Source organism: Crocodylus siamensis, chromosome 1, assembly GCF_052110815.1.
Source record: "Crocodylus siamensis isolate JL-2025a chromosome 1, ASM5211081v1, whole genome shotgun sequence".
NCBI classification, from domain to species: domain Eukaryota; kingdom Metazoa; phylum Chordata; order Crocodylia; family Crocodylidae; genus Crocodylus; species Crocodylus siamensis.
In genome coordinates this window covers 317,604,701-317,630,897 of record NC_143395.1, presented here as the reverse complement: position 1 = coordinate 317,630,897, position 26,197 = coordinate 317,604,701, and the positions used below count along the sequence as shown (strand labels likewise).

General features: G+C 44.2%; 1 protein-coding gene across 2 annotated transcripts in view; it reads left to right on the top strand.

The window, feature by feature from the left end:
- The window catches only part of PCCA (propionyl-CoA carboxylase subunit alpha), a 475,583-nt gene that overhangs the window by 1,873 nt on the left and 447,513 nt on the right, over positions 1-26,197 (top strand). For both annotated transcript variants that reach the window (XM_090022723.1, XM_090022732.1), the window contains exons 2-4: positions 15,510-15,587; positions 18,126-18,173; positions 18,277-18,345. In XM_090022723.1, the coding sequence (XP_089878849.1) occupies positions 15,510-15,587; positions 18,126-18,173; positions 18,277-18,345 (195 nt within the window). The remainder of the gene's footprint in view (positions 1-15,509; positions 15,588-18,125; positions 18,174-18,276; positions 18,346-26,197) is intronic.

Sequence of the window (26,197 nt, the reverse complement as noted above, 5' to 3'; positions counted from 1 at the left end):
GAAGTGTGGGTGCCAGTGTGGAGGCATGGGGTGCCAGTAATTAACTGGGACCTGCACTAACTTGTGCCTCTGTGTGGGGCATGGGTCAGCATGGAATCCGAATCTTAGGTGTGCAGGGCATTGAGAACATGGGGAAATTCCCAGGCAAGATGAACACATTGCCTATTTTGGGACAATGAGTGAGATGTGCTTTTTCACCCAGTAAAGTGAATTGCCTGTAGCAGGACATGTCCTGCCACAGTTTGATTGCTTAATCTGGCAATGTCTTTTTACCCTAGGGCAACCAGGCTTTGTAAACTATTCCACCTCCTTTTCCCTTCCTCCCTCTTGGGTTCCTTACTTGTTGACAATATAGTGGTAACCTTGTTTGCCACAAATATGTAGAAGTTCTGCCCATGCGTATTTTTAATGGAATTTTCAGCAGTAATTATTTAGTATTTTTTTTTGTTAAAGAATCACTTAAACACTTTATTTGTGCACAGAAACAAATGTTCATCACAAGTAAGTTATACTTTATGGGGCAAATTTTAACCTTTGCAAGTTTTGACAATATACAAAATTGAAAATGGCTGTTATGGCTTGAATTGTATCTGTGTTTCTTTGTACAGGGGGAGAAGAGGGTCTCTTTCAAATGGAGATATTTTTTAATGCACTATCAAGTCTATGTTTTAGGTAAGGGGTTGCCAGCCTATAGCCTGTGGCCCAGATCTGGCCCCCAAAGAAGTATGATCTGGTACAGGGAATTGGTGGTGTGGAGCTGCACTATGCTGTCCGTCTCCTCTGCAGCATTCCTCTCCACTGCAGAGCCTGGTGCTCTGCTGTGTCTTCCTTTCCCTCACTGCAAAGGGGTCAGGAATTTACAGTGAGTGCAGGCAGCTAGTTGCTTCAGCCTGCAGCCAGGGCTGGGTCTGAGGCTCTGGCCTTCAACTAGGAGAAAGCTGCCCACCTTTTGCTGTAGGTAAATGTAAATCTGAGCAAGTGCTTATTCAGAGGTGAGTTTATGAAAGGGAAAATAAGTTACTTGTCTTTCTTTCCTTTAGACTCTTTTGCATTTTAAGCCAGAGGTTGGCAATGTTTTGGCAGACGTGCAAAAACACCCCAACCTCGACCCATGCCTCTACTTGGCATGCCAGAGGCAAATGGTGGAGGAGCCATGAGGGGCCCAATCCCCATTGCTGGTGGTGAGTGCACATGTCTCTGGGCAGATGGTGAGGGCGGGACTGGGGTTGTGCTACCCCAGCCCCTTCCCTGTCATGTGCCCTGAGGTGTGCATGCAGCAGCTGCCACCACAGAGCTGGTGCTGGGGCTCTGGATCCCAGCACAGCTGTATACAGCCTACCTGCTGCAGCTGCCCATAGCCCAGACTGGCTATGGCAAGCAGCCGGGCAGCTGCAAACAGCTGCACCGGGCTCTAGAGCCCCGGCTAGGCTCCATGGCAGCACTGGCTATGCCTTGGGGCACATGGCTGGGAAGGGGCCTGGGGAAGTGCAACCCTGGCCCCACCTCTGCTGTCCACCCTGAGGATTGGATGCAGCTGTTGCCTCCCCGGAGCTAGACTGGATCCTGGTAAAGCTGTTTGGAGCCTCCCCGTTGCCTGCCATAGCCAGCCTGGGCTCTTGGCAGCTGTAGCAGGTGGTGGGTAGGCTATAAACAATTGTGCTGGGATCTTGAACCCTGACAGCAGCTCTGTGGTGATGGTGGCTGCACATGTGCTTTGGGGTGCATGGTGGAGGAGGGGCCAAGGTTGCACTGCTTCAGGCTCCTTCATGGCTGCATGCCCCAAGGTGCATGTGCTTCTGCTGCTTCCATGGAGCCTGACTGGTGCTCCAGCACCTGTGCACCAGTTGCAGCTTCCTGGCTACCTGCTACAGCTGGCCCTGGCTCTGGGCAGCTGCTGCCTGTCACAGAGATCAGGCTGCTTGCAGCAGGGCTTGCAGCCTGCCCACTGCCTGCTGTGAGCAGCCCGGGCTCCACAGTGGGCGGCAGCTGTCCGGAGCCCAAGTCAGCTGTAGTGCTGGACAAAATGGCCTTGTGTGCCATGCTCTGGCACGCGTGCCGGGGGTTGCTGATCCCTGCTATAAACTGTAATATCAGGTATCTTTTTTACAGAGGTAACAACATCCATTAGAATAGGGTAGAATGGCAGATGCCTGTTACTCTCTTGTATAGTGATGCTGATCTTTCAGAAATGATAACTTTTGGATATCGGTTTCTTGATTGATTGATTTATATCCTCTCCTACCCAAAAAAGACTCGGGGCAGCTTTATAGTAACAATTGCTATTTGCCATCTTAAATTAATATCTTTTTTTCGCATGCAACATGTACCCTTCCCACCCCCATGGGGAGAGGGAGGACATATGTTAGAAGGGGAAACTATTTTTTTTTTTTTTTTTTGCTGGAAAAGAAACACCCTTGAAGACATGCAGCTGCCAAGATGGGGGCCACTTATGTCTGCTCAGCAAACTGAAGAAGTGGAGTCTTGTGTTAACCGTCTCAAAGTCATAGCTGTAGCCTAAGCACTGTAGCTTGTGCTCAAGCACTGTGTGAGTTGTTGGTATTATCTTGATGAAGCTTGTGATGTGGAAACGATACCTTTATATACAGGAATGTATGTAAACTACTTACAGTAAAGAAGTAACAACTTTGTTACTGACTTCTGCAAGGCTCTGAGGTCTAACCTTGTGTGATGTAGAGGGTCCTGGAGGTGTGGCACTGCAGGAGAGAATTGCCCCACAAAGAAGTTCCTGATGCCACACTTCCTGGACACTCTGTTTCCATGGGGATTTACTTTGTCACATAGTTGGCCAGGACTTTGGAAAAAAATCTTTGGGAGGAAAAAAGGCATGTGGTTTTTTATTTGGAGGTGTGTTGTGTATGAGAAAATATGGTAATTAAAAGATCCTTCCAAACACTATCCCAGGACTAAACACTGCTTGCTTAAAGCCTGTCCAGATAAGAAGCTCTTGCTGTGCTTCTGAATGATATCCAGGCTTGGGCTTTGGTGAGTCTCAATGGAGAGGGGATTCCAGAGCTGTGGAGTGACTACCAAGAGTGACTTTTCATGTATTTTTCGTGAATGAACTTGATACATAGATGGAAGTTGCAGAAGGTTGCACTTAAGTGATCTTGGTGATTGTAGTGTATGTGACTCGTGACTCTGCCTGCAGTCATGGGTTAGTGACTTTGACTTTGTGGGAAACAATTTCTTTTCTTTCATTTGCACTTCTGTAAGGAAGTGATTGATAAGAAAGAATAAAAAACAGAAATTGTAGGAGCAGCCTCTGGTAACAAGACTTGGATCACCTAAAGGCATTAATGTTTGCTCCCCAGGCTTTCAAATTCTTGGTTTAAGTGGGGAAAGAAAAACACCCCCCTCAAACAAAACCTCAAAAGACTTGTCAACTACTATACAGCTATTCATGGTTTGTGAGTTATGTAAAAACTACAGTATGTGTAAAACTATTTGTAGATAATCCTTGTAACTAGAGGATGGAATTGATGATTTAAATGTAGCTCCTCTGGTATTGCTGTATCTTGAAAAGGCTGTGTGTGAGAGAAAAGGTAGGTCAGTTAGATCTAGGGTTCTCATTAACTTGGAGAATGTTAGAGACCCTGAGTACTTTCTTTCTAGAGCTCTGAAGTGTAGAGTAACTAATAATATTAGACTAATTAAGATGATATGAGGAAAAATACATTTGGGTATCAGTGTAATTAGCCATAGTTAAGGCTACAGTGTGAAAGACTACTATGCCTGTTCTTCCTGAAACTTGTTTTCATATTTACCTGAATCCAAGATGACCCCGAATTTTAAGACAACTACCCAATAATTAGATTCTAAACATGGACAGTTTATAAACTTACTAAATTTTTCCATGTCTGGAATCTAATTATTGGAGGATCTTCTTAAATTTATCCCCACCACCACTTCCTTTCCTTTTTCTTGTCCCCGGGACAAGGTATTTAACAGGATTTGCAGATTAATTGGAATCTGACCAGGCTGTTCTGTGAATGCTTCTGCGGCCTCACACTTGCAACCTCTGTGCTGTCAACTGTGCACCTTAATGACTGCGCCTCTCCAACCTCCTTCTTCCCTGCCTCCCCCCCCCCCCCCCCCCCGCAATGTGGAAGGCAGTGTTTTAGGGGGCAAATGGTGGGGGAGATGGAAGGAGGGCATGAAGTGCAGGTGGTGGCAGGCACTGGGGGGATGTGGTGGGGAGGCAGTAATGGGCAGGCGGTATACTTTAAAGAAACCATACTGAGAGTGCAGGAGTAAATCATCCCAGTGTTCAGGAAGATTAATGAGTATGGCAGAAGACCAGCTTGGCTTAGCTTACTGAAGGGTTCCCTGCTAAACTGCAGAAAGGAAGCTTATAAGAAGTGGAAACTTGGACAGACAACTAGGGAGGAGCTTGGACATGCAGGGATGAAGCCAGGAAGGCCAAAGCACAATTGGAGTTGCAGCTAGCAAGGGATGTGAAGCATAAACAAGAAGGGTTTCTACAAGTATGTCAGTAAGAACAGGAAGATCAGAGAAAGTGTGTGGCCCATACTGAATGGGGGAGGCAAGCTAGTGAGAGAGGATGCAGAAAAGGCTGAAGTACTCAATACCTTTTTCACTTGAGTCTTCACAGGCAAGATCAGCTCCCAGACTATTGCACCTGGCAGCACAGTTTTTAGGGAGGAAGTAAGCAGCCAAGTGTGGCAAAAGAACACGTTGGGAACTATTTAGAAAAGCTGGATGTACAGAAATCCATGGGCCTGGACAGGATGCACCTGAGGGTGCCGAGGGAGTTGTACTTCAGTGATATCAGAGTTACTGGCCATCATTTTTGAAAAATTAAGATGATTGGAAGATGATTGTAAAAGGGCAGATCCTGTAGTGCCCATATTTAAGAAGGGGAAAAAGAAGGATCCAGGGAATTACAGACCAGTCAGCCTCACCTCAGTCCCTGGAAAAGTCATGAAGCAGGTCATAAAGGAATGCATTTTTAAGTACTTGGAGGAGGTGGAGGAGAAGGTAATTAGGATCAGTTTGCATGGATTCACCAAGGGCAAGTCATGCCTGACCAACCTGATTGCCTTCTGTATTGAGATGACTGGCTCTCTGGATGCAAGGAGACCAGTGGATGTGATATACCTTGACTTCAACAAGGCTTTTGTTACAGTCTCCCACAACATTCTTGCAGGCAAGCTAAGGGTATACGGGCTGGATGAATGGACTGTAAGGTGGATAGAAAACTGGCTGTGTAATATGGCTTGGAGGTAAGTAATCAATGACTCGGTCTAGCTGGCAGGTCGTATCAAGTGGAGCACCCCAGGGGTTGGTCCTGGGCTGGTTTGTTCAGTATCTTCATTAACAATCTGGAAGATGGCATAGAGTGCACCCTCAGCAAGTTTGCAGATGACATCAAGCTGGGGAGTGTAGCAGATACACTGGAGGGTAGGGTTAGGATTCAGAGAAACCTAATGAATTTGAAGGATTGGACCAAAAAAAACCCTCATGAGGTTCAGTAAGGACAAATGCAAAGTCCTGCACATAAGAAGGAACAACCCCATGCATGAGTACAGTCTGGGGGCTGACTGGCTGGGCAGCAGCTCTGTAGAAAAGGACCTGGGGGTTCCAATGGACAATAAACTACATTTGAGCCAAGAGTGTGCTCTTGTTGCCAAGAAGGCTAACAACATACTGGGTTGCGTTGGTAGGTGTGTTGCCAGTAGGTCAAGGGAAGTTACTATTCCCCTCCACATCTGGAGTTTTGTGTTCAGTTTTGAGCCCCCCACTACAGAAATGATGTGTACAAATTGGAGAGAGTCCAGTGGAGGGCAACAAAAATGGTTAGGGTGGGCTGGAGCACATGACTTATAAGGAGAGGCTGAGGGAAATGGACTTATTTAGTCTAAAGAAGACAAGACTGAGTGGGGGATCTAATAGCAGGCTTCAACTGCCTGAAGGGGGGTTCCAGAGAGGATGGAGTTTAGACTGTTCTCAGTGGTGGAAGATGATGCAACAAGGAGCAACTGTCTCAAGTTGCAGCAAGGGAAGCTTAGGTTAGACATTAGGAAAAACTTTCGTACTAGGAGGATAGTAAAACACTAGAACAGGTTATCCAGAGGTTGTAATGTAGACTCTTCATCCTTAGAGGTTTTTAAGACCTGCCTAGACAAAGCCTTGGTTGGGTTGATCTAGTTGGGAAAGTTCCTGCTTTGAGCAGGGAGTTGGACTAGATAACTTCCTGAGGTCCTTCCAACCATAATTCTTTATGATTCTATAGTGTGGAGGTAGGACAGATCCTTCTGGTGCCAGAGCAAGGGTAAATGGGGAGTGCAGGGAGGGGTGAAGCAAGGGAGAGGCTAGGTGTGCAGGGGCTGATCGGGGTGGGGGGGAGGTAGGGGCAGGTAAGGAGAGGTGGCAAGGGGGTACCCAAGAGCTGCGGTACCAGCTTGAAGCCAGAGCCACAGCAACTGTCTGCCCCTCCCCACATAACCTGTGCCACATCATGCTTGATTCCAGAACCAAGGGCTTCCCCTACCATGTTAAACAGGGGGGAAAAAACCTTGTCTTGGAATGGAATAAATATAAAATAAGATATATCATTTCAAGGTAGTTAGCACTCTTATGAATTTCTATCAGAAGATAATTGTTTTGTTAAGTCTCCAAGCATTTTGTAAATATGGATGATATAGAAATGCCCTAATTGAAGTGAACATATTGCTGTAGGCTCACGTTTATTACTGACTTTCATTGTATAAGTGCATGTGGTGCAGTAAAAAATCCTCTTGTTTTAGAAATTTCTGTTTGATTTGTATTCTTTTCCTGATACCTTTTTTAGAGTGAGATTATATTTGTATAGCTACATCAAACTCAGTTCAGTTGCTGTCTAGCTAACTCTCGGTGTAAGTTTTTTTTTATTTACTTCAAACTGTACAAACATTAACTAATGTCCTATTTTAGAGAGAAATGACTGGCAGACAGTTCACTGTCAGACTCTTAAAGAAGTGTAACTTTTCTTTCTTATATAAGTATAAAAAAAAAAAAAAGGAAGATCTTTTTTTAAAATGATTGGAATGTTTTAGCCTCCACTTCTGTTTCAAACCTAATAGTGACTTTATCATGTTGCTTCAGAAAGTTGGGTGCAGATGACTATGTAGTTTTGTACTAACATTGCAAGATGTTGCATCTTTTTCCTGGCCATAGTCCCCATTTTCTCCCAGCCTCTAGAACACTGGTTCTCAAACTTTTTGTAGCAGAACCCATTTGTGAACATTAATGGCCAGTGCCGCTGACTCCCAGCCCACTGCCCTTCACCCCCAACCCCCCAGTGTGTGGGAAATGGGGGGGCCCCAAGCAGCCCCTTGCAGCCTGGGCTTCTGGCAACTTGTAAGGCAGGGATGGGCAATTATTTTTGGGGGAGGGCCGCTTACTGAGTTCTGGCAAGCTGTCAAGGGCTGCATGGGTTGCCCTGCCCCTTGACAGGTGTATGCCCTCTGGTTGTCATCTTGAGACTGAAAGTCCCTCCCTCTGAACCCCTCCCTTTGCCATGGGAAGCCCCTCCTGTTGCCCCCAGAAATACTCCTTTCAGCAAGAGGTTTTGTCATCTCAGAACCAGAAAAACACCAAATTATAGTCTAAAAATCAAACATCATTAATTTGATTAAAAAAATACTTTTGTCCTGATTTACATGCGTTTTGTGTAGTGTACATAGACGTGATCACACAATAGCTTAAAATGAAGTCTTACTCTTGTATGCTGGGGGGCATAAAGGAGTGGGTATAGGTTTGTGGGGGCCTGTGGATATGTGGGGGAGGGTGTGGGTATATGTGTAGTGGGGTGGGTGGGTGTAGAGGGAGGGAATATGTGGGGTGTGGGTGGTTATGGGGTTTGTGAGGGGAAGGGTGGCTGGGGTGTATGAGTGTGGGGGTCTGCGTGTATGGCAGTGCGAGGGGGGTATGGGTGCATGTGTATTGTAGGGGTACTTGTGGGACACCCTACGAATACACACATGCTGTCATGGGCATCTGATGCTACCTTAGTCGGGGGAGGCATGCGCACCCCTGCGACCAGTCCCACTGACTAGAAGGGGGTCCCCCCACAGGCGATCCTGTGCTCTGGGGGGGACACCCCCCCGTGGGCGATCCTGTGACAGCTGATTGCTGCGTTCGCTGCAGCTGCTTTTGGGAGTGGCTGTGGCTGCTTCTGGGAGCAGCTGCAGTGAGCACAGTGATCAGCCGGCACTTGAAGGTGGGCACCAGCATTCCTGCCTGCCCCCCCGCCCATTGCCTAAGCAGTAAGTGCGGCTGTCGGGGGGTGCACGTGCACCCCCTACACATCACCACTGCACTGTGTGCTTTGCTCACTATATGTACACACTGCTTTGCTCACTACACACACACACGCGCACTGTGTGTTTTGCTCACTACAGATACTCTCTCCTTCCTTCCCTCATTGCTCTCTCTCTCTGTCTCCCCCTCCCTCATTGCACAGACATGCACACAACCTCCCCTTCCTCTCCCAGCCCCGGGGTACCAGTGCACCCCTATTCCCATGGTCCAGTGATGCAGCCAGGGGCCATGTGGTGCTGGAGCAGCCCAGTGCAGGGCAGGGCCAGCCTGGCCTTTTTCTTGACTTCTGTCAGCTTCCCCTGGGTCCTACTGTCCCTGGTTCATGTCATTTTTGACAGGGAACCTGGAGCAGATAAATATTAATCTTCTGAACTTTGTAGGTGTCCCACAGGCCAGATAGAATGGCCCTGCAGGCCTTATTTTGCCCACCCCTGTTGTAAGGGAAAAGCCACAGTTTCCCTTGGTTTTTTTTCCTTTAGAGGAGAATCCATTTTTAAAGTTTGTCGATCCATTTTCTTAAAGTTTATTCACGACCTTTCCATGCGTTCTTGCAACCCACAGGTTGAGAAACGCTGCTTTAGAACACTCTCACTAATTCAAACTTGAACAGATATCCTAGTATGAGTCTGTTTAAAATCCTTTGCATATTAGAGTTGATAATGCGTTTCCCCATCTTACATTACAGACTTACATGCACTACATACAGCATTTGAGTATTGTTCACAAACAAGTAGAAAATATCAGTGGAAACAACTTATTTCATGTTGATGCCTAGTACAGTGACAACCTGTAAATAGAAACAGATTAGAATGTGGGTATGGCTGCACATGTGCCCCTCTGTGCAGTTGGTAATGCGCAGTCTGTAAGTACTTACTTTAGCAAAAGCAAGTACTAGCTGACTGCTCAGTCCTGATGGCACACAGGTTGTTTCCAACCCTAATGCATAGTAGCAATGAACTACTGTACACTAACTGGTTGCTACTGCGCAGTAGCAGTGGGGTCACACGTAGTGCTCACCAACGATACATCACTGTAGCTCATTGCTACGATGACGTAGCGTCTTGTGTAGACACACCATCTGTGTGTCATTTAGTCTTAGAGGTCCTTGTTTTACTGTAAACCAACCTTTTGGTTTTGTGTACTGCTGGTATATTAAATTTGTTGTTTTTCACTGAAAATAGCAACCTTTTTACAGTCATGGTAAAAACTGTATAAAGCTTTTTCTTTCATTTGAAGAGTTTTATAGTGGACTAAACCCCAGGGAGTTAGGAAGAACCATATGAAGTAATCCTTAGTAAAGGCTTTCATTTTGTATGTTGGTTGCCTTCTTTCAGTTTGCTGTACTTTAAAAATAAAAGCCTGATACTTTGGTATATTAACTAGCTGAATGATTTCAGAGTTAAGAATTGGAAGTGGTGCTTTGTAAAGAAATAGTTTATACCAGGCAGCACATTAGTTGCACTTCACTTCCCCAACTTCCATATAGACTAGGTGCTTTAGTGGGGCTTTTTTGGTCCTTTTATCTAATAGCTGATTGAACTGGCTTTAGCTGAAAGTGCCAAAACCCCCCACTGAAGCGCTGAATCTATACAGACACTGCTACGCTAGGTCAGAGTAACACATTGCTTCTTCCAGTAAAGCATGTTTGTTTGTGCCATGTCTTTCAGTGCCAGAGTGGCCTACTTTACCTCTCTGGAGAGTCTTTCAAAGATTAGGCCAGTGTTTCTTAACCTTTTTAGGCTCTACACCTCTCATTAGACCCCTTGGGAAATGCCAGCTCTTAATTCTTCTGCTCGAGAACTTGGAAAGGCCACAAGTCCAGAAAGTTCTTAACTCTGTGGTTCTTATTTGAAATCCCTGAGTTTATCTTGTGAATAATGTTTGCACACCAAACAGGACTGATATTTTGTGGCATCCTTCAGCACCCTTGAAAGGATCTCAGGTGCCCTAGGGTGCTGTGGCACCCTGATTTGAGAATCACTGGAGTATGGCATAGGCTAGAATAACGGGGAACATTTGCATCCTGGAGAAGCTGTTCCATTGATTGGAAAATAATTCAATTTTCACAAGGTTAGAGACAGCAAAACAGCGAGATTCCCACCTCCACCTCTCCAACCACCAAAATAAAACAAAACCAAACAAAAACCAAAACAACACAAAAACATGTTGTTCCTTGTATATGTTGAATTTGGCATAACTATGCTTGACATTTTTAGGTGTGATTATTGAGGGTGTGTCTTGTTTACGGTTGGTGCTGCTGGGCTTGGCCTCTGACTGTTCTGTGTGCTGCAGGTTAGGTTTGTGTGCCTAGAAGGAAAATTTGAGTACTGAGGGATTTGGACATGTGTGGGCCTATGCCACAGTTGAACAGCAGTTTTGGAGCTTCTGTAATTAAGTTCTTTTTTGGGGTTTGTTTTTCTAATGGACCTAGCCTTATGTCCTTGTCAATTTTATTACAAAATCTTCTCTCTTTTTTTTTTTAGTAAACTTTTTTCTGTCCAACATATGAGTAGAAGCAGACCTATAAGCAGTATTTTCTTGAATGTACTTGCTTTCTTGAAGCAAATTGACTTTTGATGAGGTGTTACTGTGTTTTTACTGGACTAGGTCACTACTGTATGCTGTGCTAATACAAACATACATGAAATCATCTGGCCACAGCTAGGCACTACAGAACTGGGCATCAACCTGTAAGTGGAATAAGCTAAGTGCTGTTTGTTATGTCAGGTATAGTCTGATAAGATCAGAACAGAGCATGCCCTACTCAAGTATGCATTCTTTAATGAGTCATCTTAGGCTGTGCAGAAATTTATATTTCCACATTTTTAAGATGGTATCATTCTCAAGCATCCTAAGATGCAATTTTTTGAGAGAGCAAAGGCTTCAAAGTATCTTCATATTTGCATTGCTGAAATCTATTCTTGACAATACAGGCATTTAAGTAAATGAAACTAGTTGGAGAGAAGCCTAATTTATGAGAGAAGATGCATTTGTTCTTTTCCTAATACTGCTCTTATGATTAAACACTCGGAAATAATCTAAAACAACGCTCTTCCCCTTCCCCATCCCTTTTAATGAGGAAAAAAAATGATAAAAAGTGATCTTGTAAGTTGGGGCAATGTACACCGTGGTTGCCATTGATGGACTTGAAACATCAGTTTAAAAAAATGTAATAACTTCCTGTGCTTGTAAAACAAAACAAGCCCCCCCTTCCCCTAAATCCCTGTAAAAACTTTCAGACTGCTGAATGAACACAGTGTTTTGTCTTAAGATCGTTCAGTGCAGTTTGAGGGTCTGTATCTTTTTTAAAGCTCTTGCTTGGGTATCTAAAGTGTCTTATCCTGCTTAGCCCTCTGATTCTCTGAAGATGATTTCAGTAGTTATTGTGGGTAAAATGAAAACTGCTTTTTTGAATATCACTATACTAGATGGGACTGGGGGTTTTGTATAGCCTAGTTAGCTACAAGGAACAAGTAGGCCAGAGAGAAATCGAAGCCTGCTGTGGAATTCTTATATTTTGAATTTACCGTCTCTTTCAATTTTGGGTAACTTCTGCTATTCATGTCTGAATACATGTTCCCAGACATTTTTCTCTGTAACACTTTGTGCTCTTATAGACATGTGGGGAGCCTGCTCTGACGCAGCAGAAATCCATTGCAATGGAGCAGACTTGATTAATTAAGTCTGCTGGAGCATGGAAATTCATGTGCTCCAGCAGCCTTCCATGTCATGTATCAGGGTGAGGGACTAGATGTATTTAAATCAGCTGATCCTGACTATCTCCACCCCAGAGTGCTGGGGGAATTAGCAGAGGTTATTGTGGGACCTCTGGCACAGCTTTACGAGCACTCATGGTGCTCTGGCATGGTGCCAGAGGACTGGAAACGGCCAATGCGGTTCCCTTTTTCAAAAAAGGGAGGAAGGAGAACCCAGGAAACTATAGGTCAGTTAGTCTTACCTCGATCCTGGGTAAGCTTTTTGAGACAATTATTCTGGCACATGTCCATGAGGGGCCAGCAGGGGAGATTATACTTGGGAGGCAACCAACACGGGATCATTAGAGGCAGGTCCTGTCAGACCAACCTGGTGGCCTTCTACGACCAGGTCACAAAATGCTTAGCAGGGGTAGCAATGGACGTAGTGTTTCTGGACATTAGGAAGGCCTTCGACACTGTTTGTCACCCGATTCTAATTAAAAAAAAAAAACTAGGCGACTGTGATGTTGACACCCACACAGTCAAATGGGTCACTTACTGGCTGGGGGGGCCACACCCAGAGAGTGGTGGTGGACGGGTCTTACTTGACCTGGAGGGATGTGGGCAGGGGGTTCCGTAGGGCTCGGTCCTCGGGCCTGCACTGTTCAACATCTTCATCAGCAACTTGGACGAGGGGATAAAAAGTACCCTGTTCAAAGTCACAGACGACACCAAGATGTTGGGGGGGAAGTGGGCATGCTAGAAGGGAGGAATAGGCTGCAATGGGACCTAGACAGGTTACAGAGGTGGGCGGATAAGAACTGGATGGGTTTCAACACTGACAAGTGCAAGGTGATGCACTTGGGGAGGAAGAACCAGCACCATACCTACAGGCTGGGGAATTCCCTTCTCATCAGTACAGAGGCAGAAAAGGCTCTTGGAGTCATTATTGATGCCAAAATGACCATTGGCCGACAGTGTGGGGACATGGTCAGGAAGGTCAACCGTACCTTGTCATGCATCCTCAGATGTATCTCGAGCAGGTCCAAGGAGGTGATCCTTCCCTTCTATGGGACACTGGTCAGGCCGGAGTTGGAGTACTGCATCCAGTTCTGGGCTCCGCACTTCAAGAGGGATGTGGACAACATGGAGAGGGTCCAGAGGAGGGCCACTCGCATGATCAGGGGGCAGCAGGGCAGGCCCTATGAGGAGAGGCTATGGGACCTGAACCTGTTCAGCCTCCACAAGAGAAGGCTGAGGGGGGATCTAGTGGCCTGTTAAAAACTAGCCAGAGGGGATCAGCAGGCATTGGGGGAGTCCCTGTTCCTCCGAGCACTACCAGGAGTGACAAGAAATAACGGTCACAAGCTGGCAGAGGGTAGATTCAGACTAGATATCAGGAGGCGCTACTTCACTGTCGGGGTGGCTAGGGTCTGGAACCAACTTCCAAGAGAAGTGGTGCTGGCTCCTACCCTGGGGGTCTTTAAGAGGAGGCTAGATGTACACCTTGCTGGGGTTGTTTGACCCCCGTACTCTTTCCTGCCCATGGTAGGTGGTCAGACTTGATGATCTGCTCAGGTCCCTTCCGACCCTACCAACTATGAAATGTCCTCACACTGAAAAAATGTTCAATGAGCTTTAGTACAAAGTGTCCTGCTGTCATTTTTTCAGCATGGAGATGCTGATACATGTGATGCATGGGTGCTTTTAATTAGCACAGCTTGCTGATTAAAGTGCCCAGTGCTGCATCCCAAAGCACATGTAAAAATGCCCCTTATGTACTTTTCTCTGGAGTAAACAGCCCCATCTCTCTTTCAGTTTTTTCCTCTGCCCTAGAGGCTCTTCCATATGACTATTTTTTTCTTATTTATTTCTGAACCCTCTTTTCTTTTGCTCTGTTCTGAGGTAGTGGGTGACCCGACCTAAACATAGTCTATCATGTGCTTTCACCTTTTATAATAAAATTGTAGGTAATTGGAAAATGTTAATACTAGAGGAGCACTGATGTATCGGTCCATACTGGATTGGCACCCATAAAAGGAAAATTGACATTATCGATAGTTTATTTATTTAGTTTAGTTTGGTATAGCCCATAATGTCACCAATTAAATGCCGTGTGTGTGCTCAGCCACAGCATGCATGTGCCCAGGAATGTACCCCATCAGCTTGGAGAACAGCATCTCATGGGGGAGGTGTAAGGGGAATGCTTCCTCCTCCTCCAGATTTGTGCATGGGGTGAGGGCCTGCTGCGGGCTCAGGGCAAGAGGCTGTGCCAGCCTCTACCTGGTGGCTGGTTGGGCTGGGACTGCATTCAGGGTGGGGGTGGGCAGCAGCAGTCCTGAGAGCTGGGCTATGGGGTGAGCTATAGCCACCCCAAAATTCACCAGTCCCCCCTTCCCAGTTCTGCTGCCCACCCCAAGCGCAGCCCTAGCTCAGTTCCTCTGCCAGGAAAAGGCCAGCACAGACCTTGCCCGAGCCTGCAGCAGGCAGCCCGCCCTTGCCTTGTGCACAAATCTGGGGGGCACATGCCCCTCATGCCTCCCTTGGGGGTGTGTGCAGCAGTGGGGAGCTTCGTCCTCTCCCTGCCCCCCTGCACTCCCCAGATGAGCTGCCCATGGCTCTGTCTCTTGCCCTGCATTGCCCCGGCTGGGCAGCTGCAGCCCCATTGCTTCCTTCACTCTGGGGGCATTGATTTGTTCCCCCCATGCCTCTTCTCCTGCACAGACTTACTGGCCATATGCTGCTTTCCAAGCTGCTGGGCTGCATATTGGCTGTCGGACTGGTGTTGGCTGATATGGCTAGTTAATAATTGGGCATTGGTATTGGCCAAAAAGATCTTTGGTGCACCCCTAGTTAATACTAACAGCTTGATAGTTTTGGCTGTTACGTAGTCAGCTAATAGCCTTCATGAGATAACCACAGTGATGACCATGTACTTTCTGGCTTGAAGTATCTAAGTAAATGAAGCTTTTTAATTTGGTGTGGATTTTTTTCTTTTGTTAATATTGAGTTGTAACTTTCTATTTTGTTGCTAAGTGTTGTATCTTGGAGAGTAGCTCTTGGGGAGAGTTTCTAAACTGAGACTGTCAGTTTAGTGGTTAATTTTTGGCCTGCAGAGCCTCACTTGGACACCACTCCCAATTTGCTTTTGCTGCTCCTTGGATCTCTGGGTTCCTTCCTCCATCTTTTGCTTCCTTCCCCCTCCCCTGGGAGTGGGGTAGTGCAACCCAGGGAGACCCCTAGTTACTCAGAAGTTGGGAAGTACCTATGTTATGTTAGTATTTGTTAACGCCTGCTCTTGCTCCCCCTTCCCCAAGGCTACAGTCATGAGGTAAAGTTTTTTACCTTGCAGGTTTGGAGGGTGGAAAAGGAGAAACCTTTATTAAGAAATGAGGCGTGGGGTGGGGGGAAAGAACACTAAGCTGATCATGTAAATATCTGTAATTGAATACATTATATACTTTCTTTCAGTGTGGTGTACTTCATTCAAGATGGTGCCTTATAACTTCCCGTTCATTATGTTCAGCTATATATGATCCAAATGAGAAGGTAAGTTGTAAAATCTTCTGATATATTGTAACATTTAAGTAAGGCTTTCCAGTGTCTCTTCAGTGTCAAAGCTTAAACAAAAAAAACAAGTCCTTTTCAGGATATTTGTGCAATAACCAGAATTGTTGCAGCTTGTTCATGTCATGTAGTGCCAAAAAACTTTAGGTACCTATTTTGAGGTACACTTAAAGTTAGGGTGAACAAAAGGCAGTAGAAAGAACTCTGCATTAGCAGTTTGACCTAATTAACATTAAAAAAAAATCTAATCTCTTACCTTCTCAAGTAGGAAGAAGAACTTTTTTTAGAGCTTGTCTGTCTGACTATTCAAAAATGCAGCTGGTTCAATAAAAGGTACACAAAATTCTTGCTTTTCACATAATTTCTGGACCATCAGAGCTACAACATCATTCTAACACTTCTATGAGATCTTAAAGTGACTTAATATCTGGTGAATTTAAATATTTATTACAAGCCTTGAAGCGGTTTCTTAATTGAGACCTCTTTCCTTCCCCTTGTTCTTTTCATAGAGCTACACTAGCAAAGTCCATGAAATGAGGTGCTTAGTTTCCATTCACACGCTAGTTGTTGATCACATAACCACATGTAAGGGAGATAGGGGCTCAAACTTTATGTGCGCCTTTGTAGATTATTATTAATGATGCTCAGATATAATATTAAACTAATTAGCTAAGAAGTTCTTAAATGACAGGGCTAAAGAGAAATATTACATATTGGTTAAAAGGATTATGTAACTTTTCTTTCTGGACACAAATAATGAGTTTCAGCATCTGGAACAAGAATCCAATATTTTCCTATTAGTGTATTGATTGCAGAATAAAATAAGTCAAATATTTTTCTAACATTTTGATACTTGATGCGAGTCTTATCTTGCACTATGAAGCACTTTATTCTTATTCAACTACATATTCAGGCTGGGGGTTAAGTTTATTCATAATGTGGAGGACTCCACAATATGAAAACTTCAGAACAGAAGGTTACACTTCTGAAACTGCCTAAAGATTGTGTCCTGAAAGCCTTAGTTTGGATTTTGGATCAGATCCCTAAACACACAAAGCAAATCACAACCAAAAATAAAGTGCTGGATGTTTTCACTCATAATTGACATTAGCACAACTTGTATCTGTTTAGCACCTCTAAAACTCAGTTCATATAAAGGATGTCTGGGGATGATTTTAGAATCATTTAGGTCCTGTGTATTCATGGTTATGTACACATACTTGTGTACGATACATAATTGGCCTTCCTTCACCTTGAACTATACATATGGCTCATAATGTGTAACTCAGCTTGGCAGGATTTGAGATGAGAAACATAAACCCAATGTACACTTATCTTGCCTAACTTTGCTGCTTTAAACCCAAGACTCCATTAATGTCCTTTCACTGAGTCATTCCTCAAGGTACTCTATGCAAATGGATTTTTTCCCTCTGGATTTTTGTTGGCTGTGATTCCTGTGGTGGTAACTCTGGAATAACCATAGATATCCTGAAGTCCTACAAAGAAATTGAAAATCTGGTGCAGCTAGTTGACCTGGCTATTACTAGATATACCCGAACTCTTGTTCTTACTGACTGCTGACCACTTTGCACATTCTCAGTGATGATGGATTTGCATTGAATGCTCAGCATCTAGGCTGAATATTTTTTTTTATTTGGAGAAGGGTGGTGAGATGGGGTTCACTGTTTTGGTAATACTATCTAGATTTCATAGAAGTCATAGACATTAGGGCTGGAAGGGACCTCAGAAGATCATAGAGTCCAGCCCCCCATCTGAAGGGCAGGAAGTCAGCTGGGGTCATAGGATCCCAGCAAGATAAGCATCCAATTTACTCTTAAAGGTGTTCAATATAGGTGCTTGAACCACCTCCAATGGCAGGCTATTCCAGACCTTGGGGGCTCGGACAGTAAAGAAGTCTAGGGAGCGATGGTAGTGCAGTTTGTGCCCTTTACAGGCATGCTTGCCACTGGGAGAAAAGAAAGTTAAAATCTTTTGTTTGAGGCTTGGAAAGGGTATTTAAAGTTGGCTTATATGTAAATTGTTGAACTGCCTATGTTGGATAGGGACTTGTGTGGGTGTCTCTTGGGTTTGGTTGATATAATTATGCTAGTAAAAACACTAATGAATGTGGAGCCATCAGTACAGCTTATTTTAGCATGTGAATTTAAAATAAGCCACATCACATAAGCAGTTAGAGTTAACCAACGCTGACATAGGTTGAGTGACAAACTTCTAAATGTAGACAAAGTCTAAGAGTCCGAAGCCTGGTAGTAAAGCAAAAGACTCCAACTCAGAGTTGAAGAGATTTATACAGGAGACTTGATCATAGTTTCATAGCTCATATGAACTGATTGAGTCCTCCTTTCAGTCTGAATAATGAAGATGAGACTGTAATGAGTTCAGGGACTATTTAAGTAGCAGAATAGTTTTTGAAAGTTCTGTACACAACATAGGCATGTCAATAAAATAAATGTTGACTTGGTTGTGTCTCAGAATCCATATTTCTGTCTTTCCTTTCAGACCTTTGAGAAACTCCTCATTGCCAACAGAGGAGAGATTGCTTGCAGGGTAAGTATTTAAGTTTCCCCCCTCCACTACCACTACCTCCATTTTTATCTGTGGTCTTTATCTGAAGCCTTTATTTTAAATGTAACTGTTTGTCTTTTATTAGGTCATCAAAACATGCAAGAAGATGGGCATTAAAACAGTTGCTGTGCATAGTGATGTTGATTCCAGTGCTGTAAGTACTGCTAATTTGGAAAGATATATATTTTTAAATTCAGAAATCCCAGCTATCTGAATCCAACTGCCAGGCAACCTTGTTTATCACGATAAGCATGCTAGTAACTATGGAATATAGGTATATCCCCTCTCTGAGACAACTATGTAGTTCAGTAGTGTGTGTGTTCATGAGTTTTCACTAGGCTGTCCAAACTATAATTGGTTGCTGCTAGGTTCCTGGACACAGTTAATGACTCAAATCTTAACTAGAAAGGGCAGAGAGGCTGGGGAAAAGGGGATTAGTTTTGTATACAGGTAAGACTCATCAAAAGCCTGTAGGCTAAAATAGAAGGAAGCCAAGGAGTGGAGCACCTCCTGATGAGGATTTAAGCATCCTGGAGAAGACCAGGATTAGGGGCTTCTAGCACAAATATTAAGAGGAGCAATAGGAAGTAAAGAATTTTTTTTTCCTAATGCATATGCAAAATATTACATGCTACCAATGATGATGAAAATTTTATCACAAAGGAAAGAAGAAGAAAATGGATAGCCATTATTTAATTCTGACATCAGCATTTAATTCTGGCTATGTTTTATGGGGAAGAGGGATGCGGGAAACAGTTTAAAGTGAATTTTTTTTTTAATAGTGAAAAAGAAAGGCAAAATGCAACTATATAAAATTACATACTCAGTAATTTGGAGCAGGAGCTGAAAGCTGTTTAGCACAACCTGCATCTTTAAATGGAAGTTGCAGATTAGGTGGATGTGGAGAATAGTCTGCTGTTCCACTACATGTGTTCATCTTGCTGAAGTTGTGATGTACCCTGAATCGGGCCTAGAGGCCAGGGACTAGGGAATGGGAATAAATTCTGTAGGTGTGTTGTGGTGGTGAACGGAGGTCAGTGGTTTAGTCCAATTTACAAGTATTAGTTCACTCTGAAAGAGTAAAAAAAAAAAAACCCAAGAAAAGATCAAGTTAATTTCACCCACCATTTTTTGGGGTGGGACACGGGAAGAATAAGATACTTTCAACCAATATTTTTATTTATATAAAGGGTATAGAATTAGTTATATACACACCAAGGTGATGGAAGTATTAGAGAATGTGCCCAAAATATGAAGCAACTGAGAAAAAAGAAATCCTGCCTTTAACATTCTTTCCTCTTCAAACAAAAAAAACCTAAATGGAATTCTAATAGCAACAAAGACAAGATAGTAATGAGTAGCCAGGGAGTAATGTTGCTTATAAGGATTTGAATATATACAGAAGAGTAGGTCATGATGCACACTTCAGGGTCTTAAAATGCTTGGCTGATGCTTTAACCACAAAGTTCTTTTGGTTAAGGCCAGGAAATAAGGTTCTTTGAGCTATTTGAATGCAAAGTAGATATCTCTAAAGTCTTAACAGGTTAAATGAATCTTCTTCACAGCAGGATAGCTACTCTCTGGGGAAAAAAGCAGTGGGTTTTGCCAGAAGTTTTAATTGAACAAATTTTTGGGGGTAGAGAGCAACCAGATGTTTCAGATGAGGGCAACCTCAATTTTTTTCTCAAATGACTGAAAATAGACTTGGGATGAAAGTACCACCTCAATTGTAATGATAACACAACTGGAAAAAATGTTGCAAGGAAAAGCTAAGGAACTATTGCAGTACCTACATAATCCGCTAAAGGTTTATGATAAATGAAGAACAGGCTGACACTAATTGGATCTGAACAAAAGAAGGCATACAATAAAGTAGTGAATGAAATCCAAATTTAATTTGGCATTTTTTAACGCAGCAGAGACTCTATAACCATAGAACATAATGAACGGTAAATGACTAGAAAAATCCTATGGGAAAGTAATATAACTTCTTTGAGCTCTGGAGTAAAAGATGACTAATCACACCTTAATGCAGTGATTCAGTTTTTTGTCTGTGAAAATCAAGATATTCCAGGTATTGTCTGTTTCTATATCAAAGTATTTTAAAACACAAACATCTTTCATGTTAACTTTTTTTCCATGTGAATTTAGTGTTTACAGTTACTGCCCATTAGAACATACTTTCCCTTGAGCAAAAATAAAACTGAGAGTGCCCATGCTGCTGTGGCTTTAGAATTTACAGGTGGTTTTTATTAGTATAAAACTATTAAATGATATTCACATACCTCTACATTGCAAGATTGTCTTCTGTGAAAGTGGTGGGTGGTAGGGCTGTGCGAAACGGCTGTGTTTCGATTGGTTTTGAATTTGGCTCTTTCAGAGGAGGGTGATTCATTTAGGTGTTTTGGATCACTGTCCTGTTTCATTTCAGCTGAATCTCCTCTGAATCTGTTTTGAACGGGCTGCAAGGGAAGCTTCGCACAGCCCTACCCATCAAGGCAGGGCTTAGGTGCAGGGACGTGGAGCACAGGATGGGGTCATGAGTGGCTTGTCTGGGGGAAGGCCGCTGCCCTCCATGCAGGCAAGGAGACCCCTGCGTGGATCTCTGATCCCTGTTATACTGGGGTCGCGGGCCAGGGAAGCAGCACAGAGCAGTGAGCAAGACTGCTGGTCCCTGCCATGCGACTTGGCTCCGCAGGGAGCAGAAATCTGTGCTGGGGTCTCCTTACTGTTGCTGCCCACCCTGTGGTGCCCCAGCGATGTGGGGCTCTGTGGGGTAGGCAGCTGTGGCAGGGAGACCCCTGGCGTGGATCTCTGCTCCCTGCAGAGCTGAGTTGTGTGACAGGGCAGCAACATACAGCTATTTCCCTGCAAGCCCAGCTCCGAAACTTTGAAGTTTTCCAAAACCTTTCTGAAATGTTTCAGATGCCTCAGGTTTTTTTAGAGATGTTTCTGATTCTTTCATTTTGATTTTGGATTTGGTGTTTTGAGTGCCAAAGCAGCCTAAAACACCTCCAAAATGAAATGGTTGCTGAAATTTCCCACAGCCCTAGAGGGCAGCAGGAGAAACTGTGTCCTGAAAAGTGTTGCTGACTTCTGTGAGTGTCTTCTCAAAAATAATTTTAACTTTTTTTCAAATTTTCAAGCAGAAACTTTTTTTGAAGTCTATGTAATATAACAAGATATAGATCCCTTGGATCCTTTGTTTGTATGCATGCAAACAAATTTTGTATTGAGAGATGCACTGGGATAGTTTTTCCTACAATTTAAAATAATTCTTTGAAATCCTTGGTTCCTATTGTCTTTAAAACTGATTAGGAAAAAAAGTTTAATGTAGTGGAATCTAGAATTATTTATCAATTGCCCACTATTTTGTAAACAAACAAAGTGTACCAAAGCTAGATATTCAGTGGTTTACTGTTGAGATGTCCATTTACTACCAGCTCTCTGCATTGCTCTCTATACAAATATTGTCTTTGGACATGTAAAAAAAAAAATCCAACACCTCCTAATGTAAAACCTGTCTATTCTAAAATGCATACAGTTTTTTCATATTGAATTGTTACAAAGCAAATGATCTTGTTGTCACAAACTTATTCCAATACTTATCCAAGAAGACAGAATTCTAGAGTTTTGGGTTTGGATACAACAGTGAAGTATGGGACTGAGCTAGGTTTCTGTATATTAAAAAAAAAAAAAAAAAAAACAACAACAACAACAAACCAAACCAACAGGAACAACACAACAACAAATAAACAAACAGACTTTAGTGCTAGAGTTGCAGGGATTGACTCTTGGAGTGGAATCTGGTGCCATGAGGAAAGTGCCTAGGCACCTATACTTAGGGTAACCATACATCCTGGTTTGGCTGGGACACTTCCAGATTCCCAGGCCATTCCTGGCTGATTGGTCAAAATTCCTAGGCCAGAGTTTGGCAGAGAGGTGGAGTGCCATGGTGCACCAGGCAAATGGACAAGTAGGCACTGCTGCTGCTGTGCAGGAGCCAAGGTGTGCCATGTGTGCGTGGCATGGTGCCTGCTCCAGTCTGCCCGCCTTGTTCCTGCACAGCAGCAGCAGTGCCTGTCCGGCCTCCTGCATGGTGCACCATGCCACTCTGCCTCCCCATGAGACTCCAGCCTGGGACTTTTGACTAGTAGTCTGGGACTGGGCTGCAGAATCTGCGAGTGTCCTGGCCAGACCCGGATGTATAGTCGCCCTACCTATACTGTGCATGTGAAGCTGGATCCCTGCTTGGGGAAAAACGAAGGCACTTCAGATGGGTCCCAAGACAGCAGCATGTCAAGCAAGGAGTTGCCTGTAGCTAATATTTTAAACCAAGCAGCTTTTTGAAACAGCAGTTCTGGTTTAATAATTACAGTGGTCCATTCCTCAGAGGTATCTTGTATCACCTAATGCTTTGCATTGCCCTTGCTGAAATCATTTTAGTACAGTTCTACAAAATCTAAACCAACATCAAGCAGAAGAATCTTAATTAGCTTGATTCATTAATGGCTCCTGACCTTTCAGGTGGGTTTAAAAAAAATGACTACCCACTTGACACTATATTAAGCTTGCATATGTTACTCTGTATGAAGAGGTGAACTCCTGTAGTCTATTGCTTGTGCAGAAAATGATTATTCGTTGCCTAAAACTGACTTAGTGTGTACGTTGTAACACTTTGTCACTGAATGGAAGTGGAGTGAACAGCAAGATGTCAATGAAACATGACTTGTTGAGTTACTTACTGGAAAAATGTTGAATGCATTGGGGTATTCCTTATCTGGAAGTAGTGCTAACATTGGTAGTGTTCAAGGTTTTGCTACTTCTCCTGCTTTATTTATCCCATGGATAAATATTCAGGAACAAACAGCATACCTGGATATTAACAAATATACAGGTTTTCTCATATAATGTTTAGCCTCATCTTTCATAACATTCGTGACATTATTCAAGTTAGAAAGTTTATCCAACTGCTTACTGTAAGATGTTTCATTGGCATGTGTTTTCTGAAAGAGTAGGATTTGGTGCTCATGTTCAAGAAATTAGTATTTGACTTTGTATGGGGAGCTTAGATGCAATATTATGTATTTTTCTATGCTCTGTGGTGGTTTTATGGTGCAGAGTAGGAGTTGGCAGTGTTTTCCAGCTGTGGGTAGGAATGGCTTTTCTTGGGTCCTAGCACTGGCCTGCTTTGGACCTGGCTGCTGCTGCCCTTTTTCCTTGCTGCTGCTTCTCTCTGCCACCTGGTAGGTGAAGCTCATTGTTGCTCGGCTGTGCATGGTGTAGTGTAGGCAATGTCCCTGCTTCCAGTTACCACTAAAGCCCCAAACTCTGCTGACTGGATCTGGCCCACTGGCTGTAGGTTGCAGACTCCTGGTATAGCAAAGTGACCACACAGAACTAGGATAAGACACCAAAATTGCTTTTGCTTGTGACATTTTGGAAAATGCTGTGTTTACTCAAATCTAAGACAACCCTGTATTTATGCCAGCCTGCCCCAATAGTTGTATTCTATATATGGAAAATTTTATAAATTTGTTATAATTTTCCAGGTATAGACTTTAACTATTGGATGATTGTCTTAAAGAATAAGTAGTTTTCAAACTTTCAAACATGCATGTTATTGAGAATGTGCTGGGAAAGAATACTCAGAGTTACCTTAAGAGACATCAGTTATACATATTCTGCTATGGTTAAACAGGGCTATATAAATGCTACCTTCTGCTATCAAAGCTCTTGTTTCTTGATTGTTTTCAAGTAAATATTTACATTTAGTCAAAAATAATTCACCAGCTCTTTCACTAAGAAAATGGTTAATAACTGGCAATGGTTAGGACTGAATGCTTTTTAGCAGGGTTAGTTTTTTTTTTTTTTTTAATTTTTCAGAGAAGATTTGGAAAAATGACAGATCTGTTCAGTGGCATACTATTATCCTTTTCCTTCCCATTCTCCCTCTTTCAAATGGACATTTATCCTGTTCATTTTTGCTGAACTGTGTCGTCTTCCTTCCCCTGTCCCAGGAGCAGAAAGGGAAAGACAATAGCTGGGGGGAGAAGAGCAGGGGGTGGGGAGGCAGGCAAAGGAGGGATGAGACGGGGGGCAGGCTGCAGATTTGTTTTTGTTTTTGTTTTTTTTTCCTCCCCCTATGCACTATGCTTTGGCCCTTTGGGTTGCTCAGACTCTAACATTAAATTATGTTATAGCCTCAATATCATCAAGGATCCAGGTTTTCTGTTTCCCATGGAAAAAATGGAGAAAACCATGGATTTCCCATTTTTATCAGAGAAAACATGGATTTGCCCTTTTAGCAGAGAAGCCCATGGATTTCCCCCTTTTGCAAAGACCCCTGTAACCTGGTAGAGCTCCAGTCTGCAAGAGCTGATTGCAAACACAGCAGGAAACCCCCAGCCCTGCCCAGAGGGGGAGAGGGATGGGAAAAGGGCAGGGCCTGAGACTCCCGGTAAGCCACAGCTCAGCTCAGGCTCACTCTTTGCTCCTGGAGCTTGTGTGGTAGGTGCAGATTGCAGTGGGCTGAGGGCCAACTCAAGCAGGGCTGGACGGGGGGTGCGGGCCCGAGAACTGGCCCTACCCAAGCCCATGGCAAGGGGTAAGCCAGGTCGTGCTCCTCCTGCTGCAGTAGCCACTGCCTTCTGTTGGGGGCAGGGAGATGCAGACCTGGGTCCCTGGTCCAATAGCCCTGACACCTGGGGCCCCCTCCAGCAGGGCACAGGGGGTTCAGTGTGGTGGGGAGGGGTCTTTAATTTTAAAATCACAGGTTTTGGGGTTCATCAGAGAATTTGCAATTTTTTATCACGGAAAACCAGGATCCCTGGTTATCATAGTAAAATCAAGGATTTGCTAAAAGCAATATACAAGAGCAATCTCATACGCAGGGTTCCTGGTTTTCTCCAATTTAAGACAGAAACCACCAAACCAGTATTCAGTTAAAAGAATAACCCCAAATCCCACTCTTTGGTGACAAAGGCAGTGAGCTGCTGGGAAGAGATGGCTTCCACCTCTCTCCGCTGGGGAGAAGGCTCTTCTCAAGACTGGCTAACCTGCTCCACTGGGTTTTAAACGAAGTGCGCTGGGGGACAAGGGGACTACCGCCATGGCTGGCCCACTGTGCAACCCTTGCAAAGCCAGCAGGCCAAGGCACTTAAAGGAGCCCACCCCTACCCCAGCCCTGGTACAATCTGTGGGCAAGGCAAGAGCCCCCAAGGGGACACTTGCCTGCCTGTAAACAAATGCCAGGAGCTTGGGGAATAAGCAGGAGGAGCTCATCCTCCTGCTTAATGCAAATAATTATGATGTCATAGGGATAACAGAAACCTGGTGGGACTCCACCTCATGACTGGCCCACAGATATAGACGGCTATACCCTGTACAGGAGAGATCAAATAGATAAAAGGGGTAGGGGTGTAGCTCTCCATGTTAAGGAAAGCTACACATCCCTGCAAGCTGATATTGGCAACCAGGGTAGATAACTGGAGACCCTCTGGGTTAAAATCCATGGGGAACACGGCACAGGGGACACAACGGTGGGAGTCTACTACAAACCTCCCACCCAAAATCCTGAGCTTGACCAGGACTTCGCCTGGGAACTGGCTGAGGCCACATGCTCCAGGACCATGGATGTCATGGGTGAATTCAGCTATCCAGACATCTCGTGGGAGGATCACTCAGCAAAATCCGAGTGGTCGCAAAGCTTCCTATCATGTGTGGATGACCCCTATCTGACTCAAGAAGTCTACGGGCCAATGAGAGAGAAAGCGCTGCTCGACCTGGTACTGGCAACTGGGGATGACCCTAATCGGCAACGTAGTGATCGATGGGAAGCTGGGTGACAGTGACCACAAGCTGATCACCTTTACCATCCATTGTAAAGCTGGCAAGTCAGTCAGCAACACGGAAGTCCTTGACTTTGGGAAAGCCGACTTTGACAAGCTCAGGAGGCTTGTCAGTGAGGCCCTAAGGGATCACGACCCCAGGGAGAGGGGAGTTCA